Consider the following 19588-nt stretch of genomic DNA (forward strand, 5'->3'; position numbering starts at 1 on the left):
AACTGATCTTCAGCTTCCAGTCTAAGTCTCTCTCTCTTCCTCTCTCTCTCTCTCTCTCTCTCTCTCTCTCTTTCTGTCTCTGCCTCTCTCTCTGCTCTTCTCCCCTTCCCCCTCCATAACCCACTAAATAAATATCCAGCCTCACTCTGCATGACGAGCCTATCCATGTCTCTGTCTCTCACCCGCTTTGTGGCTCCCTACCCGGGAACCACCTTCAGAGACCTGCATGGTCTCATGGCATGCCCATTGGTCTGTCTCTCCTCGTGGGACTGGCTGTCCCATTGAGGTCTCTCACCCATCATGCAGCTTCGTGCCTGGGATTCATGGCCCACTGCAGCCACTTGGGAATCCACAGCATTTTATTTTTACCATTACAGTGAGGACACAATTTCTTTATCATATCTCTGTGAGTTTCACATATTCTGTATGATCACTAGGAAGCAAGCAATTGGGGAAGAGTTTCCTCTGTGTGTGTTTTTCCCCTATGTCCCCAAAGTTCTTCAGGTTACTTGAGTGGTTACTAAAGAAATGGTTGGCGGAGAATCATTTAACATACTGACTGCAAGTGGAAATTTGTGTGAAGAGGGTTTGCTTCTGAGTCCATTTAAAAGACTCCCTTTGTCTGGTACCGACAGTCTGACCGGCTGGTTTCAGTGGCTCTGTTTCTTCTCAGTCCTTTGTCGGTAGCTGTTGCACACAGCAGGGAGGGACTGGGTTCTCAGAAGTATAACTCCCTAATTTCATCCCTCCCTCGCTGTGTGGGAGGAGGATGGAGAAAACTCTGATGTGCTCCTCACATTCCTGCAAGACTGTGAGCTGAGTAAGTCTGCAACAAGGGCCCCATTTTATTCACCAGTCCCAAAGGCTTCCTGAAGGGTGACTATATGTGACAGAATAAGGCCAGGGGATCACTGGCTATTAACCTTAGCCTGCCACATCTCCTAATCCTGTGGTAACAGAGGATGCTGGAAAGGCCACCTGACATTTAATGACTTGTTAGAAAACGTCAAGAGACACACAAATATCAAGCAAGCGATCTCTCTTAGAAGGCAAATTCAGAGGTGTTTTATTCAATAAAAGCTTCATGCACTCAGGAGGCTGAGGTGGGGGGACTGCCAGGAGTTCAAGGCCAGTTATATAATGAGTTCCAGAAAGCAAGGTATAGAAGGAGGCCTTGTCTCAAAAAAAAAAAAAGACTTCATTCCAGCTGGCGAAAAGAGCAGGGAACATGTAAGAAGATGCAAGGACTGTTTGTAAGTCAGTTTAGCAAGACATGAGAAAGCAGCTGGCTCACACACACGTTCTAGGTCAACAGAAGGCAAAAGCCAAATCTGAAGTGCCGAGAAAAGAAAGCTGTTCTTTTTCCAGAAAGAGGCCCTTGTAAGTGTCTAACCTGTGCCTGGTGCTCATCAGAGGGAGGTGGGCTTCACTGTACCTCTCACTGGATACCCAGGCTGCACCTAAACTGAGCAGGACCAGGAGGGATTTCCTAACTACCCTTTTAAAATATCACCCCAGAGCTGTGTGTCGATGTCGCCAAGAGACGCTGCTTCACAACACTGCTGCACCAGGCACTGTGATTAAATTATTTTACTGAGTGGGGGTGGAGGGAGCATTTGAGCACCACAGCGAGATTACCACTTCTATACAGTTAGTAGCGACATGGACAGGGCGCTCAGGGAGGGCCTGCAGACCATCCATGAAGTCACAAGCTGTCAGGCTGAGTGGACCGGGGTCCCACAGTGTTTGTGCCACAAGTCGATGGCCTTGCTCACAATAGCGTCAGAGCTGTCCTGAGGAATCTGTAAAGAACAAAGGCGTCTGAGTGAAATTCCTGTGTTTGTTCCTTCAGGATCTTCTCTCGTTCTGTGGCAGAGCTGTTTCCATGGAGCTTTCTCTGGTTTTGGAAGGTGGTAGCAGATTCGGAATGATTTAATGCTCCTGGGGACATACTGAGTAGCTCTGGTACCAGGCCATCTTTCCGTGCCCACTCACCACGTAGCCTTGGACAAGTACACGGCTGCCTAAGGTTCAGCACTGATCTCTAAACAGCATCCCAAGTTCACAGAGCTGCTCATGGGATGACAGAAGGGAGCTCTTGCCTGGCACATGCCTGGCACTGTTGGCCGCTAATTGGCACAGCAGTGGTGATTCACTTAATGAACACGTACACATTCACTTAGCTCTTACTATTTACCAGGCCACACTTCGATGTTAAAGCTGGTTAATTAAGGGAGGAGGGGTTCTCAGTATGCTCCATGCTGTACTCTCAGCAGGCATAATCTATTTACTGTTTACCCAGGAGAGAAGGTTCTAAGAGGGAGGAGGAGCCCTTTCACTAGGCCTTTTCAGCATACACTAACAACTGCATTAAGCACCCCAGGTAGGATTACCCCCGTGGCAGGAAAAGGCCTAGAGAACCCCAACAGTGCCCACTCACATGGCCTCCTGTTCTTGCTGTGCTCACTGGGGAGAAGACTACCCCATTACACTCACGCCCCAGGACTATGAGTAAGGGGCTTGCCATGCAGACAGGGAGACAGCAATACTGTTAAGGAAAAGTAACTTTCTTTTCCTGCCAGGAGTGGGGTGCGTGACTGTAATCCCAGCATCCAGGAAGCTAGGGCAGGAAGATTACCAAGAACTGGAGGCAGCTCAGGATATACATAGAGCGTTCCAGGCCAGGATGAGTTACAGCATAAATCACAGTCTCAAACCAACAACAACAAAATACTTTGGTGGAGTAAAACTATGTTGTTAATATAACACAACAGGAAAACCTGGCTTGCCAAACTCCCTTCATTTCCAGATTCCAAACCCAAGGAGACAAAGCACTCACGTTTTCCAGGAACTTCGTTATCTTCTCCGCACTGTTCAGTGCCATGACTTTCATCTTAAAGGTCAGTAATATTTCTACTGCGACAAAGACTAGGATCTTACAGGATCCACTGACAACTTTATCCCAGACCCTAGAAAACAGAGATTACCAAATTACAGGTGTGCAAAACTGGTGTTCCACAGACATCTCAGATCATAAAGTAAGATCAAATTCCACTCATTTTCAGTATATGTTTCAGACAGCAACTGTGAAATAATCAGTAACAACACGATAGATGAGCCGCTGAGACAATTCTAGATAGGAAAAAATGAAGTTCACTTAAAGTCGCTGCTGCGCTAGAATGTTCCAAATGCCTGCTGAGAACTCGACATCGAAGGAAAAGACAGTCCTACACCAGGGTGTGCACCCTGCTACAGTCACGTGATGCCAGCTTAGCAGACACCACAGGACAGCAAAATGTCAGGCCAAGTCATTTCATTGCCAGTGAAATGAGAACCAGAGGAGGTTCTCTAAACGTATTGCAGGGCTCTTTATGAGCATGTATGTAACATGCCTGGGTGTAGCTCCACAGGCACAGAGGTGTAAACGCTTGTGGAGGCTGGGGTTGATGTGGGTAGCCCCCTCTATTGTGTTCCACTTGATTTTTTGAGATAGAGTCGCTCACTGAACCTCATGCTCACCAGCTGACTAGACTGGCTATCTAGTGAGCACCAAGAGCTGCCTGTCTCCACAGATAGCCCTGCCAGCACTTGCTTTACAAAACATGCCATCATACCTGGCTTTTTATACGGCTGTTGGGGATCCAAACTTAGGTCTTCAAGTTTGTACAGCAAATAACTGTACCCACTGAGCGCTTCCTGAGACCCGGGAGCTAGTCCTTGCCCTACTATTACTCTAAAATAATGATTGGATAATTCCTGTAACGTTTGAAGCTGGTAGTAGACTCTGCATGCTAAGTTACACATTTTCTTTTAATGCTCTCTATATACTGACTTCTTTCTTGAAACCAACATCACAAAGACCCAGGTTAGGGGGCTGGGAATAAGATATACCCTTAACGTGTCTTAGCTCTTTTGAGGATGTCATACAAAGGTGTCTATCTGTCAGGAACTAACCCTGTCTAGAAAAGAAGCCCACAGATCCCCACTGTTTCAGCTACCACTGCCTCATGTCATCCACACAGAGGCCTACAAGCTTCGTATCATGTCTCCAACAACAAGGAGAACCACGTTAGTTACAGAAATAGCCAGGGGATGTAGCTTTGCATCTCCTTCTCGTTCTGAAGCGAACTCCAACTTAGAGATGGTCATAGAAGGACCAGGAACTCTTTCCGACTCCAAGATGCCTGTATGTGGTGGGAAAACACATACCTTTGTAAACTGGACTCAGGCAGGCATCCGGCAAAGCACCTTTTGAACCAGAGATCATAAGGAAGTTTGGACACAGCAGAGCAGGCCTTCAGGTGACTCAGTAGCCTACTATCCTCCAGATTCAAGTACTGTTCAAAAGCCTTGGGCTAAAGATGACATAGCAAAAGTGATTACTCATTTCCTGTGACATAATGCCACCGCATGCTGCAACTTACGCTGCAAATATGTGCGTGCTGAATAAGAGAAAGTACTAGAAGACAAAGCTTGAGAAGCATCAAGTCTGTCGTAACGCGACAGGCTTTGGTCGGTACTGACAAAGGTGACCGCACTGGAACTGCGGGCTTTCTCAGGACGCAGGGCTCCTCTGGTGCTTACCCCACAGGACAACATCCAGGCAAAACGGAACGGCTGCCACGCGGAACTGCACTAACCAGATCCAACGGCTAAGGCAGAGTCTAAAGCAAGGGTGAGGTATTATGGGAAGCTACAAAAGGCCCACAGCAATACTGGGCGGTCTGGAGCTATCATGTGAAGACCTGAAGCGGGGAAGCTGGCTGAGGTGTGGCAAACATCTAATACATATAATAAGAATGATATATACATATATGTGGATGTGTCTACACACACTCTGAAGCCAAGAAAACAATAAAAATATATAAAGCTGACCAACTTCACTGGTCCTCAAGGCTGTGTCAGGTGGAGAGAGAGGGCAGGGCCACTGCTTGAAGGACAAGACTCACAGCCTTGTACCTGCGCAGCAGAGTGGAGAGCAGGCCAGCTCAGGACCTGCCTGCCAGGCTAAGATGTAAATTTGCCCAGACTACGGCACACACGCACACACGCGTGTTTATTGTCAGGGTGAGGCTATTAGACTTAATTGCAGCAAATTTGTAAGGGGAGACAGTGAGTAAATTAGTAGGAAAAGTGACTCTAAATGAGAGGCTGTCAATCCTAGCTACAAACAGAACTGCCTAAGTCTTGAAACATTAGAATTCCAGGCCCATCGAGAGACTCTGATTTAATTGGTCTGGTGGAGGAAGAGGGGTGATAAGAAATCAGAACTAAAAGCCACTAGTTTATCTGAATGAGCCTAGAAATTCTCCACGTACTGAAATAAACAACAACAAGACAAACAAAAATGGTAAGGCCCGTGTGTAGAGTAATACACTCCATGTGTTTGTGTATATATGTGTGTACATATGTGTATGCTGGAGCACAATACCAGGAGCCTGGAGTCCCTCCCACCAGCCCTGGCTGCCCTCGCTCTGCACTTGAAGGTGTGTGAGGAGAAGGAGCTCTGTCACTTAGGCCTTCTGTACACATGGGCAGACAGAGACCCTGACTAACCGAGTGACCACGCTAGGTAAGCCATTGGATCTGGACGGGTCAGGACTACTCCAGAGCAGGCGGGACCGCAAGCGAGTCCAGCCCTGGAGACCCAACAGTGCTCCAGCAGCAGAAAAGGAGACACGGGGCCCACTCCATGGGGAACACTTTCTGGCTTTTACAGAACACATCTGCCAGAAGCCACTCTAGAGGGTCCACCTGTCACAGCAGCAGCACTGGGTGACAGTCCCTGACACTGCTTATTCCACAACACTCCATTCAAAGCACAAAACGCTTACCAGCTGAGGTAAAGAATCCCGGAACTTGCTATTTAACTGCTTCACGAAGCATCGGGTGACCCAGTAACAGTCAACGCTATCCTCCACCATCTCCTCCATGGCTTTGGCAATGGCGAGAAAGACGTCATCCTCCGGCTCCTAAAAGATTAACAATGAATCTCAAGAGGGAGGCAGCGGAAGGGAAGATATGTTTCTTCACTGAAAATGGAACACTGCCCCCTGCACCCCGAAGAGGACACATTAATAAATCAGAGAAGGTAGAGCGTGTTAGAAAGAAAGGAGCTAGAGAGGGAAGGAAGGGCAGCCACAGGGAACCATGGGAGTCAGCATGGCTGGACAACAGCTGGCTCTTGGGTGGGGTCTGCACAGGCAAGGCAGGGTCTCTCCCACGCAGCCAGTCTCCATGTTAGATCAGTGTTAGGCAAGGCAGGGTCTCTCCCACGCAGCCAGTCTCCATGTTAGATCAGTGTTAGGGAAGGCAGGGTCTCTCCCACGCAGCCAGTCTCCATGTTGGATCAGCATTAGGGAAAGTAGGGTCTCTCCCACGCAGCCAATCTCCATGTTAGATGGAGTCCTTCTGTGATGACACACTCACTTTGGAATGTGTCTCAGTACATAGCTTACAAATACTGGGGGACTCCAAATGGGCTCACAAAACACTGATTATGTCAAAGCTTCCATACATGGCTTCAGAACGCTGTTCTACCTCAATTTTTAACAGTCCAGAATCAGAATTTTAGGAAGCAGAAGGTCACTACTCAGATCTGTTAATATGAAAATAAACCCTCAAGTAATTTTCAACAGAGGACTCTTATAAAACTGAAACCCTATTTGTAAAGTTATTTTATTTTCAAATATTACCATTAACACCAAAAACCAACCAACCAAACACAAAAAATAGCCAGGAGGTACAGGCCTATGAGCTCAAGGTCAGTCTGGTCTACAGAGTGAGTTCCAGGGCAGCCCTGGCTACCCTGTCTCAAAAACAAAACAACAAAATCCTTATATTTTCATCTAGGCTTTCATAGTTTGATACTTTTAAGATTAAAAGGAAATTTAAAAATACCATTCTATTCCCTGAGAAGCCCCAAGTTAAATAAAAATATCCTGTTTTAATAAAAAGCACTTCAATCTTAGGTTTCCTTTCAGCTTGTTGATATCCACAAAATGCAAGCAGTCAGGCTGGAGAGATGGCTCAGTGGCTAAGAGCACTGACTGTTCTTCCAAAGGACCCAGGTTCAACTCCCAGCACCCACATGGCAGCTCACAACTGTATCTTCAGTTCCAGGGAATCAGACACCCTCACACAGACCTATATGCTGCCAAAACACCAATGCACATAAAATAAAGACAAATCATTTAAAAAAAAGTTTTAAAAAAACACAAAGAGCCACAGAGTTAGGATTAACAGAAGTGTGTTTCTCTAAACAGTGTTAGAGTATTGGGGGACACAAAGGAGCAAGAAGGAAAGGAAACCTCCAGGATTCCACAGTCCTAGGCCTGGCCTGGGTGGTCCTGCAGATGGCAAGGTCCCCATCACTCTGACAGGCCAAGGGGAAACTAATGTCCTTCCCCCAGCTGTGATCCAGTACTCACATGCTCCTCAGACCACAGTGTAAGGGGGCTAAGTGTGTACAAAGAGACAGGGAGACAGAGGCCCCTGCCCAACCCACATTCAGACAGCATGCGCACCTGAGACTGCAGGGAAGGTGCCAGGGCTCAAAGTATGGACCAGTGAGCAGGGATGAGCATGAACCAAAGCGTGGACCAGTGAGCAGGGATGAGTATGAACCAAAGCGTGGACCAGTGAGCAGGGATGAGTATGAACCAAAGCGTGGACCAGTGAGCAGGGATGAGTACGAACCAAAGTGTGGACCAGTGAGCAGGGATGAGTATGAACCAAAGCGTGGATCAGTGAGCAGGGATGAGTATGAACCAAAGCGTGGACCAGTGAGCAGGGATGAGTATGAACCATGCCTATAATTTAGATTGCTTAAACTAACAGAACAGCTAACCCTATTGAACTCGAAGCCCTTTTCCTAGTGTGGGCCTGTGTCTCAGCTACTCAGGGAGCTAAGACAGGAGGACTGCAACTGGGCAGCTTAGTGAAAGGTAAAATAAAGGATGCAAGGGACTGGAGATACAGCCAGCGGCAGAGCACGTGCCTAGCACCTAAGAGGTCACAGGTTCAGTCCCAGAACCACAAGCTCATGTGGTACTATCAATGTCACAGTGCTGACGCTGAGTAATAGGGAAACGAGACTGTCCTGAACACCCGCCACTTAATATTTAGGGGCTCTTCTGCCTCTTCATAAATGTAATGGTCAGAGGGAATGGATTGCCTTTATTAGGGCTAATTTGACACAGGAACTCTAATATTAACTGCATATATATAAGTCAGTTATTTTTGAGGCAAGCTCTCACTATGTAGCTGGACTCAAGCTCAAGTTCCTCCCCTCTTAGCCTCCGAGTACTGGATTAGAAGTAGTGCACACTTGGTTTAGAGCCCAATCTTCATTAAAAACAAAGTTTGTAGATAATCAAAGCTTGAATGCAAATCCTTGCTTGAAAAATTCATTCTGTTTTAGCCAAATAAATAAAACCTTCATTAAAATACCTAGAAAACTGCAATAAAGTAGCCAGGAGTGGCTGACAACATTGGTTGGAAAAAGAGCCAGAAGCGAACACCTTAGGAAAATGGGAACTTTTTAATATCTGCAACAGGGAAGACTAAAAATGACCTTGTGATACTGGGATGAAATTGTGAACTCAGGATTTTTATTATAACTTAGAAAGACACACACTAATACATAAAGACTGGGGTGTAACTCAGCAGCAGAGCACTGGTATGGCATGCATGATCCTCTGGGTTACATGCCCAGCAGCACAACATCTATATCTTTAATACACACATACAATATCTATATCTGTATCTGTATCTATATCTATATATGGAGAGAATGAGCGATAACTTGGCATGTATGCATATGCAAGGATGAATATACATACTCATATATATTTTTTAATGCCTGTCTACTAAGTGAGCTTAAAAGCAAACAGCCCTGGAAACCAGAAACAAAGGCCCAGGCCAGAGATGCAGCGCAGGAAGTAAAAGCTGATCCTGGAGCATCTTTTTGTGACGAAATGTCAGGAAACATTCAAAACAGTGGAGTATCAGACGGACACAGGTGTCAGATGAAAGGGGCTCCTGCTGGCCGAAGCTGGAGCATTTTGAACAACAAAAGAAAAAAATGACAATAAAATAGTGTAGGCCATTGAGTTAAAAGGATTCTGTACATCCACAATGACATCAATAAATAAATGCAAAGGGAAACTCATAGATGCAGCTAACAGACCCAGAACGAATTCAGGACTTAGAGAATCACTATTTGGCGATTCGAGCAGCAAAAACATTTTAGGCAATAATAGTAATAATAATTGGGTGGGTATTTACAAGCCTCCAGATTCCAGGAAGCTGGCACACACCTCTAATCCCAGCACTCAGGAGGCAGAGGCAGAAAGAGCTCTGTGAGTTCAAGACCAGACCAGTCCATCCAGTCAGGGTTACACAATGAGAGAGAGAAAGAGACAGTGAGTGTGTGTGTGTGTGTGTGTGTGTGTGTGTGTGTGTGTGTGTGTGTGTGTGTGTATGAAAAGTCTCAGTTCCTTTCCATTACTTACTCACTAATTACAAAGAGTAAGCTTACAGGGGAGACACCTGGCAGGCAGCACCTGCACCAAGTGACCAAAGTTACCAGCACTTCTCTTGCTACCCTTACCAGTAAAGCATAGCCAGGTTGTAGTTATCAGAAAACATCAGGCAAATGGAGAAATCCCTAAGAGACTCAGGCTCTTCAAAAGTGTCAAGGTCACAGAAGTCCAAAGAAGTCTGAAGGCCAGTGGATTTAGGACCAAGAATGGCAACTAAGTGTAATGTTGATCCAGGACAGTGTCCAGGGTGAGAAGAGCATCAGGGCACAGCCAGTAAGATCTCAAAAAGATGTACAACTTAGCTCCTAGCCTGGTGTCAAAGCTAACTCGTAAGTTCTCGTCATCACTCTGCGGTTTTGGAAGATCCAGTAAATGAGGATGCTAAGTGAAGGTGTATGCAGGTGGTATACTATTTTATAACTTTCTTCTTACTTAAGTTACTTAAAGATGAAAGACATATATACATATAATTGAAACCAATGAATGGCCAAATGTATGAGCCAAACTTTAATAAGGTAGAGCTGATTACATAGCAGTTTTAAATGTCTCCCCACAAAGGGAAGAAGTGGTTACAAAGGGAGAAAGAATAACTTTCTTTCTTGGCACTGCCTTACCAAGAGATCAGCGTTAATGGATGTTCCAGGAGGCAAAGCCAAGTGAGCCTCCCGACACAGTACACTGTGGACACATCACCCATGGGTGTCCCTGCCTGTATCACAAGGAGGGAGCATAGGCAGACCTGAAGTGAGGGGTTTCTGTAAAATTACTGACCAACACCTGTCAAAAGTGTCAAGGGCATGAAAGAGAAAGATAAGAGACCCATCCAAAATCAAAGGTGTCCACACAACGTGGCAACTCGGTGTAACCCACAGTTCAAAACTGAATCTTCAGCTAGACCTTTTGTGTATTTGTGATGAAGGGCATCCCGAGAATAACTGGGCAAATGAGAATGGAGCTCGTAGGTCAGACTGAATGCTGTCACAGCGCTGACTCATAGCTCTGCAGTGCTCACCTACAGAGAGACTGATGGAACTGAAGGACCAGAGCATCACAACTGACGCTCGCTCTCTTGTGGCTTATACAAAGAAGTGTGTGCGCAGAGCCAGAAACGGTGGTGCACGCCAATAATCCCAGCACTCATGCGACAGAGGCAGGAGGATACTGAGTTGGAAGCTGGCCTGTGCTGTATACATGGGGAGAATTTGTCTCAAAAGAAGACAAAAGTGAGGCTGGATAGATGGCACTGACTGCTCTTGCAGGGAACAATGGTTTGGTTCCCAGCAGCGCACAACCGTTTGCAACTCCAGTTCCAGGAAATCCAATGGCAGGCAAGTGGTGCACAGACATACATGCAGGCAAAACACCCATACACCTAAAATAAAATAGTTTTTAAAGACGGAAGGGAGAGATGGGGGAAGAGAAAGAAGGAGGGAGGGAGGGGAAGAAAAAGAGAGGGAGAGAAAGGGAGGAAAGTACAGATGTAGGAGAGAGTGGCAAAGCAGATGTCACTAAATGCTAACAACTGGAAATGTCAGTAAAAAGCTATAGAACTTCTTGGTAGTATTTTTGTGCCCTTCCTTCAAGTTTGAGATTATGGCCATGCATTCCATAACGTTTTAGTCAGCCATGGAGCCATCTAGGATAGTGATCCTCTATGATTAAACTGCCTAGTAAGGTCACAGTCATTGAGTTTGAGCAAATATAAGTACATGACGTTTGCAAATGTCCAGTGACACACTTCTCAGAACATGTATCATCACTAAGCAATGTGTGACTGTGCCTAAAACAAAAGACAGTTTAAAATAACTAACGGTGATCGTTCAGGACTATAGAGCCCAGGTAAAACTGTTGCTTTCATTTTTCATTGTACCGACAATAGGAAACCATGGAAGGTTTCTAAGGCAAAACATTGTGCAATGGAAGTTAGCAAGAATCCAAGGCTTAGAGGTGTGGCTCAGTGGTGGAGTGCTTGCCTAACATTCATGAAGAATGAACGAATCCACAGCTCTGCAAACACATTAACAGACAAAGGAAAACGTAATTCTTAGAAAAAGGGTTGCGTTAAACATCACGTGAGAATGACCACTCACCAGTGGAAAAGAGGGACTTCGAGGCAGCTTCCCAGACTCAAGCTGGTACATGCGAAGATACACTTCAACCTGAGGGGTGGCATCGTTGACGAAGCGGACTACCGTCAGTGCATGAAGGACGTCAGAGTACTGATCTTTGCGGTAGGCCATCACCTTGGCATGAGAGTCATGGTGTGGAGGCAAGATCCCTACACAGGGAAAGGGGACAGGAAAAGGGCAAACTGAGACACTCACGCAAATCCTTCCTCTCATGGGAGGAATCCTGTGAGAAGCAGCCCACCCAGCTGAGATGATTCTCTTTCGGAAAGTGTCACTAGAAGGCTCTTAAATGGTGCGAGCTTTGCGAGACGGTGCATCACTGATATTAGAGAGAAACGGATGGTGCGACAGAAGCCTTTGAACAAATATGTGACCTAATTGCATGACAACGGCCACATCAATTGTAATAATAGTGTAACTCAGCTCCTGGCGAGCAGCTGAGGGTACCTTTAGCTCCTGGGCCTCTCCCCACTCTGCACTTGGCCTCCTACATCTCAGAACAATTTGTTGAATCCTTTTCTCCCTCAATAGTTAAAACTTATCCACAGATTATCCTATTCCTGGGGCAAAAGAAGCCCACGGTCTTCATCAATACGATCATCTTACCTTTCTGTGACACTTCATGGTCATTACTTAACTATGCTGCCTGCTCATTGGGCTTTAGAATGAAACTGTGTGTGTGTGTGTGTGTTTTATGCCTGTGTGTGTATGTGTGCATGTGCCTCTGTGTGTTTGTGCCTGTGTGTGTATGTGTGCATGTGCCTCTGTGTGTTTGTGTGTGTGCCTGTGTGTATGTTTGTGCATGTGCCTGTGTGTGTGCCTGTGTGTGCGCATGTGCTTGTGCGTGTGCATGTGCCTGTGTGTGTGCCTGTGTGTGCGCATGTGCTTGTGCGTGTGCATGTGCCTCTGTGTGTGTGCATGTGTGTATATGCCTGTGTGTGTGCATGTGCCTCTCTGTGCGTGTATGTGTGTATGTGCCTGTGCGTGTGCTTGTATGTGTGTGTGCCTGTGTGTGTTTATGTGTGTGCCTCTGTGTGTGTGTTTGTGTGTTGTGTGTGTGTCTCTATGTGTGTATGTGTGCTTATGTGTGTGCCTCTGTGTGTGTGTTTATGTGTGTGTGCCTGTGTATGTGTTTATGTGTGTGCCTCTGTGTGTGTGTTTGTGTGTGTGCCTGTGTGTGTGTTTATGTGTGTGCCTGTGTGTGTGTTTATGTGTGTGCCTGTGTGTGTGTGCCTGTGTGTTTGTGTGCTGTGTGTATGTCTCTGTGTGTGTATGTGTGCTTATGTGTGTGCCTCTGTGTGTGTTTATGTGTGTGTGTGCCTGTGTGTGTATTTATGTGTGTGCCTCTGTGTGTGTGTTTATGTGTGTGTGTTTATGTGTGTGCCTGTGTGTGTGTGTTTATGTGTGTGTGTGCCTGTGTGTGTGCGTGTGTGAAGAGGGGATTCTGTGGCGTCAGCCCCCTCCTTTCACCTCCACACGGGTGTTCAAGAGAATGGACTCAGGCTGCCACTTTCACTCACTGTCATCTCATCAAACTCTCTCTTTATTTTATTTTATTTTTTTTAATAAGCAAATGGCATAGTGGAAACAATGGGAGATTAACAGCCAGGTCTTCGGTGATGCAGACTGGCTAACACCAAGACTCTCACCAGTGTTGCAGTCTATCACACATGAGGGCATTTTGTGCCCTCCTCTAGCATAGGCAGGAAGTGGGACAGACAAGCCCGACACCGAATGTTTCCTTAAGAATCAGAGCCCCAAGCACCGGCACAAGAAAATGGACTGCGGAATGGGAACAAGGCGTTGTTAAGGCTCAATTTGGAGAGAAACTGTTTTCACTTTATTTGTTCCAGTCCCATTAATGTAATGAGGCTGCACAGAGTCAGAGACTCTGGGGTCAGATTCCCGGGTTTGAGGTCTGACTACAATTCACTGACTAGATCTTCAGCAATGCCCTCTGTCTCCTGGGCCTCATTTTCTCCCCACCTGAAAACTAGAGATGATATGACCTAAATCTGCGAGCTGTCGCGACAAAAGGACAAACTCATAGAGTACTCAGAAGGGCAGCTGGCACACGCGTGTCAGGCAGCTCATTTGACTCCAACTCCCTTTTGATGCAAAACCCCACAGACCAATTATTCTAAAGAATGTTCCAGGAAATAGCAGTTAGACAAATTCAACAATCCCCAGGCAAAAAAACATACTTAAATGTCCTTTCCTTACGTAAACTCAGTGTGTCTGTGGGCTCTGTGCCACGTTCTCAGAGAAGTCAAGGAACATACTTTAATATCCTCCACATCTGGCTCGTACAGACTAAAGAGCTATAGAGGAACCTACCATAGGCAGCAGAATGTCAAGTGTCAAACCTGGGTCTAGAGTTCGTCCCAAAGCTCTCTCTGACATTTCCCTAAAATGGTCCAAGGAGGCAGAATCCACAGAGCCCAAAGCAACCAAGCTTGAGCTACAAAGAGCCCTTTATACTGTCACAACTCTGCATTTCCAGTGCTTCTCACAAGGGCAGAGAAACAGGTGGCTTAGATGATAAAGACGGTAAGAGAAACCCAGGTACAAAGCCAGTCGGGCCTTGGCATTCAGGAAATGTCACAGACACAACAACATTTCCCATTAATAAGACACACAGGGTATCCCAGAAGAAATGGGCACTTGTGATAACTGCCTAAAATGGACCCTTAGGAAGAATTCAATTGCTGACTCCAGAGTCTTTATGTAAAATTCAAGGGGGAAAAATGATTCGAGGAAAACTTAAACAGTTATCATAAATTCTGTAGATGGTCACCACACATACCCACCCAGTCACGAATGAGCACACCAAAGCCGCCAAGAGGTTCAGCAAAGAGCCATCTGGAGAGCTTTCTAGAGTGGCTTGCAGTCCCTTGTGACCTCCATATTGCATGGCCAGACTGAGGGCTGCAGAGCTCTCAGGCTGTGACAATACGCTAGGAAAGGAGCACGTGGTCTGTTATCCAACCCCACCTACTTCCAATGAGCTCTACGAACCTAGGCTTTAATTCCTCATCTGTCACAGAAATTAGGTAAGAATTTTTAGGCTTCTAAGGTCTGTCTATCTAGAATAGTTAAGACTTCCCTTAGAAGTCTAGAATTACTGTACACGATTTACGTAAACTATTTAACCTAACTCATGGAACCCACCGATGCCCAATAAAGAGCAATAGTTCATATTCATCATAAAGCTCCATCCTTACCTCTGCCCCACAGCTAGGAAACACCAGCTGTTTAAAAAAGAAATGGAGCTGGCAGTGGTGGCACACACCTTTAATCCTAGCACTTGGGAGGCAGAGGCAGGCGGATCTCAGTGAGTTCGAGGCCAGCCTGGTCTACATAGCAAGTTCTGGGATAGACAGGGCTGTTACACAGAGAAACCCTATCTTGAAAAACCACACACACACACACACACACACACACACACACACACACACACATATATATATATATATATAGAGAGAGAGAGAGAGAGAGAGAGAGGAAATGGAGGACGATAAGGAATGGGGATTAGATGTTCCAGCAGGCTCAGCAATGGTGGTGAAATCCTGGGCTCAAAGGGACGCTGCGAGTTGCTTATGGCAGACACTGAGCCAGTTCTCCTCCTTACTTCACCACCCAGTGCTGGAATTCACTCATGCTTCTAGGCAGAAAAAACTCTTGATTCCTCCTATAAAAATAATCTGTCATACCATTTTTATTTCAAGGGATAAATGGGCATTTATGTACTTCAGATAGAGACAGACTCAGCTAATTGTGGTGTCGACCAATGACTAAACACCCAATTCTAGGAAACACCACCACCGAGGAGGCTGTTCTATACTAACTCTGACCATTTCACCCTCTACACTCTGATGCACTTAAATGAACCACATTCTTCAACGCTTTGTCAATATGGTTCCTCTTGTGGGTACAGGGGTGTTCTGTTTTGTGGCTGAGGCTTTCCTGAGACTCACAGTTCAGTCCAGGCCTCAAGCTCTAAGACCCTCAAAGGGTTAGAAATCCAGACGCTTGCTACTAAGCCTGTCTAGTTCCTTAGCATCAGGACCTCAGATCTCTACCACCGAGAGCCAGAGTACAATGAACTCTTATGTAAAACCTAAAATCTGGACGGACGCAAAACTGGAGCCCTCCGAGGTCTTCCTCTTGGGTACCCAGATGACAGCAAAGATGGCCAGTTCTCCTTTCTACCAGCCCAATGTCATAATTTTCACAGCTGATGACCACAGATCCCCACCAGACACATGACTGCACAAAAAAGGCTTTATTTCAGGAACAAATATTATCTTCTCTATGGCCACTAATAAGCAGAAACTCTAAGACTATTTGTTAGTATAATTCTGCTGAAGTCATTACCCTAAAGGCTTTTACAGTGAGCAGCAATCGGCCCTCCTGGATTAGACCCAAAATTCAGCAGAGAATCTAAGCAAATCCTCCTCTTCTGCCTGCAAGATGACAAAGGATCCCATTCAATACTTTCGAAGTTAAATTCCCCAACTCCCGGGTCTCCTACCTAGAAGCACCTTCCATACCAATGCACGGTACATGGACGGGAGAGGGAACCTCTGGCTGAAGGTACAAAGCTTCTCAATGTCTAAAGGAAGAAAGAGAACAATTAGAAATGTCACATGGGCTCACAGCACCTGAAAGTGCAGCTTCACTAGCTCAGACACCTTCAGAAGACATCCACCGCAGGACCAGCAACTTAGGCCATAGGGGTCTCATTTCTAGCCCACACCTTCTATCAACGAAGCTATCTAAAACAGCGCTTTTGCAGCATAGAAATGTATGCTGCATACATCACTGCATTCCCTCTAAAATTAGCAGGAATTATTATATACAGAATGGCGGGGGAGGGATACAGTGTTGCTCAGTGGTAGAACATGTCTTAGTATGTGCAAGGCCCTGGGTTCCATTCCCAGCTCTACCAACAACAAGCCCTTTACACAACTTACGTTTGTCTTTATACTATGGTTCTGTCTTACTTTAACAATAGACTACTGCTGTTGGCTTAAGATAAACTAAGTATCAATGCGTAATGAAGGATTAACTTCCAAAGAAAATTTTGCAGAGTTTACCTGCAAAAATAGAAACCATGGTGATACAGCTAGAAATTGAGAGAAAATATATAGGCTTAATTGAAAATAAATAGTATTGAGTTATTTTTAAAGGTGGGGTGTCTTACTATGTATCACCTGGCTATCCTGGAACTTTACATGTATAGCAGGCTGCCCTTGGACTCATAGATCCCTCTGCCTCTGTCTCTTGAGCGCTGCAATCAAAGTTCTGCATGACCACACTCAGCAGTGTCGAGTTTTTAAGAAGATTTGCACAACCTTTCGCCTCTCAGTGAATTTGAAAAACATTCAACTTCTCTAAAATTATACCACTCTGACATGTCCCTTCACCAAAAAATACAGCAAGTATTAAGTACTGCTTCGAGTCCATTAAGTAATCTTTACTTGGTAACAACCACTAGGACTGAAAACCAATAAGCTTGCGCAGGTAAGGCTCACCCAAAGGGTCATCTTTCAGGAGGATTTCCAGGGATTTCTTTTCTTCAACTCCCCGAAACCCCACTTTCTCGTAGTAGACTGATCGAAAGTTTCTCTGAGAGTCATCAGTCATAGTTCATTCTTAGAGGGTTTCTTAAGTGTGCCTAAAAACAGAGAAAGAAGAATTGGGAAGACATTAAGTTATTTTCTCTGCCTTTTCAATAAGTCAAATATGAAAAAAAATGCCTGCCCCTAACCAAGGAGCATTAAATCTTTGAATTCACACAACTCGAATCCCACCTTCCTTACGCATCTTGGTCAAAAACAAGATATGAGTTAGCTGTCCTCTAAGCCACACAAGAAGATGACACAGAGTGTAGGGACTAAGGTTCATTCTTTACTCAAGAATCACCAGCACAATGAAATATCTTGTAGCAATTATAAACTTGTGAATAAAAAATATACAGGCAGGTTATGTTATGTTATGTTATCTTATCTTATCTTATGTAAAAGGGGCTAGCCAAGGATATGTACCCTGATTCTGCATCCAGTTTTACAACTGGGATCTCACTAAGTAGCTCATGATGGCCTCAGATTCAGAGATCTGTGCCTCTGCCTCCTGAGTTCTGAGATGAGAGGTGTTGGGCCACCACTCCTGGCCCAAGATAGCATTGTTTTTTAAAAAAATAAGAGACATCCAAAATATTATCCACAGTTATCTTCAGGTAGGAGTCTTGTGACTTTGATTTCTTTTGTTTTGCTTAGCTGTGCTTTCTAAAATGGGCATTTGGGAAAAGGAGAAGGAAAAAATCCTGCCCTTGCCCCCTTTTTTTTTCTTCTACTGTAAACATAATTCTGCCAGTGTAATTACCAAAATTTAAAACCTCCAAGAGATAAACAGCATTAAAGTATAGCCAGAAGACGGTTAGGAATGTAGACGGATGACAAGTGACAGCACAGTCAATGGAAGGCAGAAAACCGAGGTAAAACCCAGTGTGGCCATTCAAATCATCTCAGTGGCCCACCATTCCTTCAGAACAGTCTTCCTGATGCTGGTGGTAAAACCAAGAAAAGATAGAACGAGGTTAGTGAATCAGGCACTAAAGATACAAACATTCTTCCAAAGAATAAAGTCCTCAGCTACTAAAAGCCCCCGAGACGACCCCAATAAGCAGGGGAAGATACCATCTGAACATAATCTGTCACGGAAATGATTATAATTCATTTTTGCAAAAGCAATTTGGAATTTAGAATTGCTTTGAAAGAGTTCCACGCTCTTCTGACAGTTTTTTTTTTTTTCCAAAGCATTAAAACGCAAACTCTGGAATTCTTGTCTTTTTTTTTAAGCATTCGTGCACTGTGATGGCAAAGGCGTCGCCCTGAAGGGCATGCAACCAATTCCTGCCCAGGTGCTTCCACCTGCGGGTAAGGTGCCGGTACCCGGTGACGCCCCAGACCCCGCTCTCCCGGCTATGAACACTTCACCTCTAGTAGAGCAAACACACCCGGGTTCAGACTAAGAGACCTGCGAAAGCAGCGGAAAGCAGGCTGGGCGCGCTGAGCCACAGGCAGGCAGGCGGAACCACAAGCGCCGGGGCGGAGCGAGCGAGGGGAGCAATGTCGCGGGACACACACGTACGCCCGCTCCGGTCTTCCCGTCCGCCGCTAAATCCTCCCGCCGGACGTGACGTCGCAGCGAGTGTGCTGGCGCAGAGAGCATCTGCGGGAAGCCACACCCACACCCGGGCACTGAAGCCTTGAGCGGCGGTAGCTGTCTGAGGTTCTTCGCACAGTTGTGCCTTACTATCTTCCCCTTCGTATCCTCAGGCGTCTACTCTTAATTCCGAGGGCTTTAGCGATCGTTTCTCCCTCGGTCCGGCCATGTGTGCTTAGGGTGTTCTTCCTTCTCCGGCCGCCGTGGTCCTGCCCTGTGGGGACCGGTATCCCTCAGGCAGTGTTTCTTCCCCTTGACTGGGTGGAGAATCGGAGATAAATAAGCCTTTGCTTATTGGTAGCATTGCACTCCTTCACACCAAACGTTCAAAATGTCCATGAAAAAAAAAGTATGTCCTCAGCTATTAAAAACTCAGTGATGGAGCAGAAGAGATGGCTCGGCAGTTGAGAACTATTATTGCTCTTGCAGACACCCGGGTTCAAGTCCCAGCACTGACGTGGTGGCTCACAACCATCCTTAGCTCCAGTTCCAAGAAATCCAAAGTACCCTTGCTCCTGTCAGAACTAGGCTCGCACGTGGTGCACATGCACCTAGACAAAATATTCAGACGCGTAAATATTTAAAAACAAAACTTAGTGGTTGCCCAATAACCAAGGGATGATAAGCAAAACTGTTTATTTAGGGGATGGGGGGCAAGGAATTGCTGTCGTTGGCCTTTTGGCA

At 45.8% G+C, this 19588-nt stretch overlaps 1 protein-coding gene across 6 annotated transcripts; it reads right to left on the minus strand.

Annotated features, from left to right (window-relative positions):
- Positions 1-1574: 1574 nt before the first annotated feature.
- Tbc1d7 (TBC1 domain family member 7) lies at positions 1575-18826 on the minus strand. 6 transcript variants are annotated; one of them, XM_057787478.1, is made up of 9 exons: positions 18716-18826; positions 18062-18242; positions 17212-17354; positions 16209-16289; positions 11636-11823; positions 5835-5972; positions 4210-4355; positions 2840-2969; positions 1575-1802 (listed from the first exon to the last, which is right to left on the minus strand). In XM_057787478.1, exons 3-9 carry the CDS (start codon positions 17321-17323, stop codon positions 1716-1718), a joined length of 882 nt encoding a protein of 293 aa, XP_057643461.1. In that variant the 5' UTR covers positions 17324-17354; positions 18062-18242; positions 18716-18826; the 3' UTR covers positions 1575-1715. The 6 variants fall into 6 exon arrangements, with proteins under 6 accessions (XP_057643461.1, XP_057643460.1, XP_057643459.1 ...); XM_057787477.1 differs by having other exon boundaries at positions 18696-18788; XM_057787476.1 differs by having other exon boundaries at positions 18676-18788.
- Between the last annotated feature and the right edge of the window lie 762 nt (positions 18827-19588).

Source organism: Chionomys nivalis, chromosome 13 (genome assembly GCF_950005125.1).
Source record: "Chionomys nivalis chromosome 13, mChiNiv1.1, whole genome shotgun sequence".
Lineage (NCBI taxonomy): Eukaryota > Metazoa > Chordata > Mammalia > Rodentia > Cricetidae > Chionomys > Chionomys nivalis.